Genomic DNA, 11,285 nt, shown 5'->3' with positions numbered 1-11,285 from the left:
CCTGCAGCTCAACTCCAGAAAAATAAACAACTCAATCAAAAAGTGGGCCAAAGATCTAACCAGACATTTCTCCAAAGGAGACATACAGATGGCTAAGAAACACATGAAAAGATGTTTAATATCACTCATTATCAGAGAAATGAAAATCAAAACCACAATGAGGTACCATTTCATGCCCGTCAGAATGGCTGCTATCCAAAAGTCTACAAACAATAAATGCTGGAGGGGATGTGGAGAAAAGGGAACCCTCTTACACTGTTGGTAGGAATTCAAACTAGTACAGCCACTCTGGAGAACAGTGTGGAGATTCCTTAAAAAACTGGAAATAGAACTGCTATATGACCCAGTAATCCCACTGCTGGGCATACACACCAAGGAAATCAGAATTGAAAGAGACGCATGTATCCCAATGTTCATTGCAGCACTGTTTACAATATGGAAGCAACCTAGATGTCCATCAGCAGATGAATGGATAAGAAAGCTGTGGTACATATGCACAATGGGATATTGCTCAGCCATTAAAAAGAATGCATTTGAATCAGTTTTAATGAGGTGGATGAAACTGGAGCCTATTATACAGAGTGAAGTAAGACAGAAAGAAAAACACCAATACAGTATACTAACACACATATATGGCATTTAGAAAGATGGTAACGATGACCCTATATGCGAGACACTAAAAGAGACACAGATGTATAGAACAGTCTTTTGGACTCTGGGAGAAGGCGAGAGTGGGAAGATTTGAGAAAATAGCATTGAAACGTGTATATTATCATATGTGAAACAGATCGCCAGTCCAGGTTCGATGCATGAGACAGGGTGCTCAGGGCTGGTACACTGGGATGACCCTAAGGGATGGGATGGGGAGGGAAGTGGGAGGGGGGTTCAGGATGGGGAACACATGTACACCCATGGCTGATTCATGTCAACGTATGGCAAAAACCATGACAATATTGTAAAGTAATTAGTCTCCAATTAAAATAAATAAATTAATTTAAAAAATAATATAAAAAAGAAGATGGTGTCAAATATGTTGCAGACTTGTCTCACATGTAGTAATTTATTTCAGCAGTAAAAGCTTATTCGTTTCATGAAAGTTCAACTTGTGCCACTTCCCTATTACAGAAGACAAACATTTCTATGGCAAAATTTACCTGTGATGGAAAGAAATCTGAAAAAGTGTACATATATATTTTTATATATAACTGAATCACTTTGCTCAGCAATTGAATCTAACACAACGTTGCAAATTAACTGTTCTTCTATTAGAAAATGGAAAAAAATATTTTTAATATCTCACTAATACAATTTTTTTAAGTAAAAGGAAAAATCCCCTTTGGATTAAAAAAAATTATTTTTTATTGAAAATAAGTACTAATGTTGCTGCTGCTAAGTCACTTCAGTCATGTCCGACTCTGTGCGACCCCATAGATGGCAGCCCACCAGGCTTCCTCGTCCCTGGGATTCTCTAGGCAAGAACACTAGAGTGGGCTGCCATTTCCTTATCCAATGCATGAAGGTGAAAAGTGAAAGTGAAGTCAGTTAGTCGTGTCTGACTGTAGCGACCCCATGGACTGTAGCCTACCAGGCTCCTCCGTCCATGGGATTTTCTAGGCAACAGTACTGGAGTGGGGTGCCATTGCCTTCTCCGAAGTACTAACGTAGGCCTTCATAAAAGCCATGTGGCTAAGGTGAACTTTCAGAAAGTGGGGATACCCACGCTACTAAACTATGCCTGTGGTCACACTGTGAAGTTTGTCTTTGAGGTATTCTTCCCTTATTTATTTATTTTTGGGGATGGTGGGGCTTTCTTCTCTTCATCTGTCTGTTGAACTCCATTTCCTAAGTTATTTGCACGTTTTAGGGTAATCTTGTGTGAAGTCAAACCATCTGATGACGTCTTTTCTGCAACTATGTTTCCCTTCAGGGGTTTTATGAAAAGAGGGATGTAATTGGATCAAGAAATAAAATTCAGTTTTCTTATTTCACAGGAAGTGTGACACGTGGGTAAAAGAGATGTTTAGAAGAAAGTAGAGCAACTCAGTCGCTGAGGAAATTGATCCTTGGTTTGGGCGTGAGGTAGAACCTTGAAGAGCTAAATAGGTGTTGTTTCTGCTGGAATGCTTCCATTATTTTACCATAGTGCTAACATCTATTATGGAAAAAGAGGGTTTCATAGTGTTAACATGTATTTCTGATAAAAAAAAAAAAAAAAAAAAACTTTGGGAAAATTTGACTAATTAATGGAGAAAGTAATGTTCAGTGAATACAATGTGCCAGAGAGTTATGGCCGCTTGGGATACGCCGCTGAGTAATACAAACAAAGGTGTTTTTATGTGCAAGCAGAATTCCAGAGGGGTAATAGATGGATAATAAGCAAGTAAACAAGTAAATGAAAAGTATAATTTTGTTAGTAATGGTTAAAAAAAAGGCATTTTATAAGAGTGTGATACAGGAGAGAAGAATTAGATACATATTTGTGTAGTTGTGTAAATCCCACCTAGAATTTCACTTTCATAGAAATATAATCACACATGCTATCACTTTTTAAAAGTAGATTATTTAAAAACATGTGTTTGAATTGGGGATAATATCTTTCATCAAGCCTTCTTCACAGTCCAACTCTCACATCCATATATGACCACAGGTAAAATCATAGCCTTGACTAGATGGACCTGTGTTGACAAAGTAATGTCTCTGCTTTTCAATATGCTGTCTACGTTGGTCATAACTTTTCTTCCAAGGAGTAAGCGTCTTTTAATTTCATGGCTGCAATCACCATCTGCAGTGATTTTGGAGCCCCTTAAAATAAAGTCTGCCTGTGTTTCCACTGATTCCCCATCTATTTCCCGTGAAGTGATGGGACCAGATGCCATGATCTTCGTTTTCTGAATGTTGAGTTTTAAGCCAACATTTTCACTCTCCTTTTTCACTTTCATCAAGAGGCTTTTGAGTTCCTCTTCACTTTCTGCCATAAGGGTGGTGTCGTCTGCATATCTGAGGTTATTGATATTTCTCCCGGCAATCTTGATTCCAGCTTGTGCTTCTTCCAGCCCAGCATTTCTCATGATGTACTCTGTATAAAAGTTCAATAAACAGGGTGACAATATACAGCCTTGAGGTACTCCTTTTCCTGTTTGGAGCCAATCTGTTGTTCCATGTCCAGTTCTAACTGTTGCTTCCTGACCTGCCTACAGGTTTCTCAAGAGGCAGGTCAGGTGGTCTGGTATTCCCATCTCTTTCAGAATTTTCCACAATTTATTGTGATCCACATAGTCAAAGGCTTTGGCATAGTCAATAAAGCAGAAATAGATGTATTTCTGGAACTCTCTTGCTTTTTTGATGATCTGGCGGATGTCGGCAATTTTTTATCTGAATCCTCTGCCTTTTCTAAAACCAGCTTGAACATCAGGAAGTTCACGGTTCACATATTGCTGAAGCTTGGCTTGGAGAATTTTGATCATTACTTTATTAGCATGTGAGATGAGTGCAATTGTGAGGTTGTTCGAGCATTCTTTGGCATTGCCTTTCTTTGGGATTGGAATGAAAACTGACCTTTTCCAGTCCTGTGGCCCCTGCTGAGCTTTCCAAATTTGCTGGCATATTGAGTGCAGCACTTTCACAGCATCATCATTCAGGATTAGAAAGAGCTCAACTGGAATTCCATCACCTCCTCTAGCTTTGTTCTTAATGATGCCTTCTAAGGCCCACTTGACTTCACATTCCAGGATGTCTGGCTCTAGGTCAGTGATCACACCATTGTGATTATCTTGGTCTTGAAGATCTTTTTTGTACAGTTCTTCTGTGTATTCTTGCCATCTCTTCTTAATATCTTCTGCTTCTATTAGGTCCATACCATTTCTGTCCTTTATCAAGCCCATCTTTGCATGAAATGTTCCCTTGGTATCTCTAATTTTCATGAAGCGATCTCTAGTCTTTCCCATTCTGTTGTTTTCCTCTATTTCTTTGCATTGATCCCTGAGGAAGGCTTTCTTGTCTCTTCTTGCTATTCTTTGGAACTCTGCATTCAGATGTTTATATCTTTCCTTTTCTCCTTTGCTTTTCACTTCTCTTCTTTTCACAGCTATTTGTAAGGCCTCCCCAGACAGCCATTTTGCTTTTTTGCATTTCTTTTCTATGGGGATGGTCTTGAACCCTGTCTCCTGTACAGTGTCATGAGCCTCATTCCATAGTTCATCAGGCACTCTATCTATAAGATCTAGGCCCTTAAATCTATTTCTCACTTCCACTGTATAATCATAAGGGATTTGATTTAGGTCATACCTGAATGGTCTAGTGGTTTTCCCTACTCTTCAATTTAAATCTGAATTTGGCAATAAGGAGTTCATGATCTGAGCCACAGTCAGCTCCTGGTCTTGTTTTTGTTGACTATAGAGCTTCTCCACCTTTGACTGCAAAGAATATAATAAATCTGATCTTGGTGTTGGCCATCTGATGATGTCCATGTGTAGAGTCTTCTCTTGTGTTGTTGGAAAAGGGTGTTTCATGACCAGTCCATTCTCCTGGTAAAATTCTATTAGTTTTTGCCCTGCTTCATTTTGTACTCCAAGGACAAATTTGCCTGTTATTCCAGGTTTTTCTTGACTTCCTACTTTTCCATTCCAGTCCCCTGTAATGAAAGGGACATCTTTTTTGGGTGTTAGTTCAAGAACTTTTTTATGTATTCATAGAACCATTTAACTTCCGGTTCTTCAGCATTACTGGTCAGAGTATATACTTGGATTACCATGATATTGAGTGGTTTATGTTGGAAATGAATAGAGATCATTTTGTTGTTTTTGAGATTGCATCCAAGTACTGCATTTCTGACTCTTGTTGACTATGTTGGCTATTCTCTTTCCTCTAAGGGATTCTTGCCCACAGCAGTAAATATAATGGTCATCTGAGTCAAATTCACCCATTCCAGTCCATTTCAGTTTGCTGATTCCTTAAACGTCGACGTTCACCCTTGCCATCTCCTGTTTGACCACTTCCAATTTGCCCTTGATTCATGGACCTAACACTCTAGGTTCCTATGCAGTACTGCTCTGTACGGCATTGGACCTTGCTTCCGTCACCAGTCCCATCCACAGCTGGGTATTGTTTTTCTTTTGCTCTGTCTCTTCCTTCTTTCTGGAGGTATTTCTGCACTGATGTTCAGTAGCATGTTGGGCACCTACTGACCTGGGGAGTTCATCTTTCAGGGTAGTATCTTTTTGCCTTTTTATACTGTTCATGGGGTTCTCAAGGCAAGAATAAGGAAGTGGTTTGCCAGTCCCTTCTCCAGTGGAACACATTTTGTCAGAACTCTCCACCATGACCCATCTGTCTTGGGTGGCCCTACACAGCATGGCTTAGTTTCATTGAGTTAGATAAGGCTGTGGTCCATGTGATTAGATTGGTTAGTTTTCTGTGATTGTGGTTTCAGACTCTGCCCTCTGATGCCTTCTCTAAGGGCCTACCATCTTACTGGGGTTTCTCTAACCTTGGATGTGGGGTATCTCTTTATGATTGCTCCAGAAAAGGATAGCTACTGCTCCTTACCTTGAACATGAGATATCTCCTCATGGCCTCTGCTACTGACCTTGGATGTGGGGTATCTCCTCTTGGCTGCTTGCCTGGCTTTATATAAAAGTATTTCTGAATGGAATTGAATTTTGTTACCAAACAACTTTAATATCAGTTTTATCTCTTTTACTAGATAATTATAATGGGCCTTGCAGTTGGTGGCAATATATGAGTATCATGATACTTTAGTCATAAAAACATAATTTAATGATAATAGTCCTTACCCAGGATTTAATGGCCTGACTTCTTATTTCTCCATGGTAGATGTGTTCCTTTTCCCTTTTTTATGTTTTTCTATATAAATTCTGAATATTATTTCCTACTTTTAATGCCTATATGGATATTACAGGATTACACTTAAATGACAAGTGCATTTTATCATTTCAGAATACAATTTAAAAATATATTTATTTTCATCATTATCATGTTCATCTATTTCCACAATTGACAGAAGAAACACTACTTTGAAGAAGTACCATAAAATGTATCTGGTATGAAGCACTAAATTTATAATGAGGTTCATAATTATCACTTAACATACAGCTGAATGCAATATTCAGAAATTATGGCTACTGTGAATGGTCGTTAATGTTATTTAGTAGTGTCCTAGTCTTTGCTAGGAGAAGGCAATGACACCCCACTCCAGTACTCTTGCCTGGAGAATCCCATGGGCGGAGGAGCCTGGTGGGCTGCTGTCTACAGGGTCTCGAAGAGCTGGACACGACTGAGCGACTTCACTTTCACTTTTCACTTTCATGCATTGGAGAAGGAAATGGCAACCCACTCCAGCGTTCTTGCCTGGAGAATCCAAGGGACAGCGGAGCCTAGTGGGCTGCCGTCTATGGGGTGGCACAGAGTTGGACACGACTGAAGCGACTTAGCACCAGCAGCAGCAGTCTTTGCTATTCCATGGATAGCCCTCTAGCCCTCTAGGCCTCCAGGTTCCTCTGTCTATGGGATTTCCTAGGCAAAGATACTGGAATGGGTTGATATTTCCTTTTCCGGGGGATCTTCCTGACCCAAGGATTGAACATGTCTCCTGCACTGGCAGACAGATTCTTTACTGCTCAGGCAACAGAGAAGCCTATCATGAATGGTAGATCAGTTAAAATAAAATTATTGTTAAGTCATTAAGCTGTGTCTGACTCTTTGCGACTCCATTGCCTACAGCATGCCAGGCTTCCCTGTCTTTCACTGTCTCTGGGAGTTTGCTCAGTTTATGTTCATTGAGTAGGTGATGCTATCTAACTATCTCTTCAAAATCAAATCACATAATAAATGTTTAAAAATCTGATAGTAATGCACTGAAACATTTAATTTATAAGTACCAAATACTCAGACTCTGTATTTAAGCTCATTTTCTATCAAATAATCAAGTCCATAAGTGCTCAACTTGTTGCTATGTTTTTCTTTTGTGACTATGTTTTACAGAATCTGCCCAAATGCCGGAGACCTAGTATCAATTTCTATGTTGGGAAGATCCTCTGGAGTAGGAAATGGCAACCTGATCTAGTACTGTTGCCTGGAGAATCCCATGGACAGAGGAGTCTGATTGGCTACAGTCCAAGGGGTCGCAAAGAGTCAGACATGAGTGAGTAACTAACCCTTTTCACTTTATTTTCACACAGACTTAAAGATGAAGCTTAAAATTAAAAAGGAATACTATAAAAGCACTTCTCTGATGTGGTTATGAAATAATTGGATTGTTAGCAAGACCTGCTAATGCTGGAAAAATACCCTTGAGTTCCAATTAGCCACACGTAAGACGCTTCATAGACTTTGCCCACAAATAGGATGTGTCCTAGTGCTTTTAAGACGTATCCAAACGTACAATCAAGAGACACTGAGTTAGTTGAAATTTTTAATCTTATGACTTTACTTCTTTCCAGGGGAACTACCAGCTGCCTGGGGCCTGGTCATGGCGCCAGGTCAGACATTTTCGTAGGTGAGATTATGTTTTGAAATCGCATAATCCTATATTCTCAGGTATAAATGTATGTTTCAAATCATATAATCACTCCTCATCCAAATTTACCTGAGGTTTAAACCTTCTTCAGCATACAAGACATCAAGACAGGTGGAATAGACTACAGTACTAAGCAATTTAGAAGGAAAAATATTTTAGAATCTTTTTTCTTATTGACATGTATTTAAATTAGTTGAGCTAATAATATAATTAGCTACAATGAAGAAGTTAGAATAACTATACAATTAAAATAGGCACCAAAATTTTTCCTCACTTAATATTACAACTGATAATTTTTTCATGATATTGCACAATTTTAAAAGCATCTGTGTTAAAAACTAAATATTATTCAAAAGGATCCACTATAGATTATCCTTTCTCTACTGTGGAACATTTCACACCCTTTCTAAATTTTCCCACAGCTGCTAGTGATTATGTTGAACATACTTGTGCATAATGATGCTTCTCTTAAAATATTTTACATTAACCTTTATTCCTAGAAAATGTATTATGGAGCCAAAGAAAAATTTAAGAAGCAATTTATTTTGTTTCATAGTTGTTTGTAAAGCATTTCTATGAATTGTGTCTAATTCTTAGTTTATTTACACTGTCTCTTCTTTGATCTGCTGGGAGATCCCACTAAAGAAGGAGGAAGTTCAGTGAAGCCGCTGCATTGTGTTCCCACATATGCACACAATTTTCATCTTGGAAAATTAAAAAACAAAATAGTTTCTGTTTATTTTGAAAGGACATGCTATATGGAATATGTTTAATCATACTTATTTCTCTTCTCTTTGGCAAATTTATAACCCAAATTGTATTAGTAACACATCCTGTAAACAGGACTGATGGGAGACGGGTGCTGTGGGAAGATAGGAGAAGAAGGCATGAGAATGCATGGAGCAGAAACACAGAGGATGGGAAGGTCGTGCAGGTCATGGATAAACGTGCTGCCGCTTTGACGATACAATTTCAGGAAGTAAGTTCATTCAATAACATCGCTTTTCATGATTTCATGTGAGCAACATTCACTAATGTGCACAGCAAGGGTTCAATAAATATTTGTTTGATGAAGGAATCTGTAGTAGGAGTTAATAGTAAGTAATGGATTTATACATGTTTTGATAGTTGGTGTATTGATATACATGTTTATATGTATAGTGTATTAAGCATCACTGTAATTTATCTAGCCGAGTATTTCTTTCTGTTCTCTTTGTTAAATTTTTATTGTTAGAGCTTTGAAAATAAGGATTTCCTATGCTTGATAAATCCTTTTGTGTTGAACATCTATGAAAGGGTTTATGTTTTAACCCAAGTTTTCTAAAGCTATAAATTTATAGAATATGACTATGTTAAATTGTATGTGGAGCAGAATTTTGAAGAATAAAAAAATCAATAAACAAACACACCATCTTGAAAGAAAAATGACCCAATATGTGCACTTTCTTAGAAGCAATTAAATACTTTCATGGTTACTCTAGGGAATGTGTCAGAAACTGTTATCCTGGAGTATAGCTTCTTTTCAAATGTTTATCTGTTTCTTATAAAGTAGAGAGTTTACAGATAAACAGAGCTGAAGGACAAGAGTACTTGAATTCTGCTGAGTTTATGTTTTGGGGAAGCCGACATAAGCTTACCCTTAGAGAATGGCCATTCAATACCAGCCTTTACTCATCACCCATTAGGTTTCAGGCACTGCAGACATGCCAGGCACTCTGGGAAGTGAGGAATAGCTTATCTGTCCTGGTAGGTACAAGGGTGCATGCATCTCCAAGGACTTATACACACCTCACTAAATTCCCTCCATGTGATAGATATTTCTTGATCATATTTTTTTCTTTCCACAGTTTGACCTGAGGGTTGGAATATAAATTCTCATGGAAGAGGGAATAACTCTTGCCTGTGTATAGCACTTCTTAGCTTTCAAGATACCTCTGAAAATTGCAATTTGTTACCTCACAGACACAGAGTAGGGCTTGGGAAGCATGGGCCACTGAGGTGACTCAGTCCAGTGGAGTTGAAACCAGTAGGAGAATCCAAATCTCATGTAGACAGCCTCCACATGTCTCATGCAGACAGTGTTTTCCTGACAAATTACACATCAAATGTGGCCCAACTGATGTTTTACAGGTGACAGGTACTACATGTCTGAAGAGATGCAAAATACCATGGTGAAAATAAGAAAGACTTGAAACGAGTACAGGGTAAAGGTTCCAAGGGCACAGTGACTATTTTGTTCTAAGAAATTCAGATCACAAGGCTTTCTGATTAATGAGTATCATTCTTTATCCCGGGAAGCTGTTGCTTACTGAATGGATGTCCTCAGGCTTCCTAGCAATGTGACAGAATTTGTCCTCTTGGGACTCACACAGAATCCACACGTGCAGAAAATACTCTTCATTGCCTTTCTGTTCATTTTCCTCTTCACTGTGCTGGCCAACCTGCTCATTGTCATTACCATCGCCCTCAGCCCCACGCTTTCTGCTCCCATGTACTTCCTTCTCACATACTTGGCCTTCTTAGATGCCTCCTTCACATCTGTTACCACCCCCAAATTGATTGTTGACCTACTGCATCAAAGAGGAATCATCTCCTGGCGAGGATGCTTGACTCAGGTCTTTTTAGAACACTTTCTGGCAGCATCAGAGGTCATCGTCCTCACTGTCATGGCCTATGACCGCTATGTGGCCATCTGCAAGCCTCTGCACTACACGACCATCATGCGCCAGGGGCTCTGCCGGCTCCTGGTGGTGGTGGCCTGGATAGGGGGGATCCTGCATGCCACTGTGCAGGTTCTTTTCTTGATGGACTTGACCTTCTGTGGTCCCAATGTCATTGACCACTTCACGTGTGATTTCTTCTCCCTGTTGGAACTTGCCTGCAGTAACACCTACATACCTGGAATGGTGGTGGCAGCCAACAGTGGGGGCATGTGCTTGCTCATTTTTTCCATGCTGCTCATTTCCTACATAGTCATCCTGAGCTCCCTGAGATCCCACGGCTCTGAAGGACGACGCAGAGCTCTCTCTATATGCGGCGCCCACTTTACAGTAGTGGTGCTCTTTTTTCTGCCTTGTGTGTTCACCTACACACGCCCTGTGGCCACTTACCCTGTGGACAAGTGGGTGACTATGTTCTCTGCAATCCTCACTCCCATGTTGAATCCTATCATTTACACAGTGAGAAACGTGGAGGTGAAAAAAGCCATGAGGAATCTGTTGAAGAGAAGAGTAGTTTAGGTTGTTCAGAATGCCAATAAAGTGATGATTTATATACATAGGGATGATTAAGTGTGAGTACACAGTTGCTAAGTCATGTCAGACTCTTTGCAGCCCCATAGACTGTCACCAGCCAGACTCCTCTGTCCGAGGGATTTCTCAGGCAAGAATACTGGAGAGGCTTGCCATTTCCTTCAACAGAGGATCTGTGCAACCCTTGGGATCAAACTAGCATCTTCTGCATTGGCAGGCAGATTCTTTACTGTTGAGCCACCAGGAAAGTCCATGTTGTTTTTGTTGTTCAGTCACTAAGTTGAGTCTGGTCTTTGCCATCTCATGGACGGTAGCATGCCAGGCTCCTCTTTCCTCCACTATCTCCTGGATTTTCTCAGATTCATGTCCATTGAGTCAGTGATGTAATCTCACCATCTTATCTTCTGCTGCCTCTTTTCTCCTTTTGCCTTCAATCTTTCCTATCATCAAGGTCTTTTCCAATGAGTTGATCCTTTCTATCAGATTGCCAAAGTACTGGA

At 39.7% G+C, this 11,285-nt stretch overlaps 1 protein-coding gene across 1 annotated transcript; it reads left to right on the top strand.

Moving 5' to 3' along the window:
* Positions 1-9,846: 9,846 nt before the first annotated feature.
* Positions 9,847-10,773, top strand: LOC113906059 (olfactory receptor 140-like). Its single transcript, XM_027564069.1, has one exon. It carries the CDS (start codon positions 9,847-9,849, stop codon positions 10,771-10,773), a length of 927 nt encoding a protein of 308 aa, XP_027419870.1.
* The last annotated feature ends 512 nt before the right edge of the window (positions 10,774-11,285 follow it).

This window comes from Bos indicus x Bos taurus, chromosome 15 (assembly GCF_003369695.1).
Source record: "Bos indicus x Bos taurus breed Angus x Brahman F1 hybrid chromosome 15, Bos_hybrid_MaternalHap_v2.0, whole genome shotgun sequence".
Classification (NCBI taxonomy): Eukaryota; Metazoa; Chordata; class Mammalia; order Artiodactyla; family Bovidae; genus Bos; species Bos indicus x Bos taurus.
Note: the sequence above shows the minus strand (reverse complement) of the source record. Positions and strands in the feature narration are given on the sequence as shown.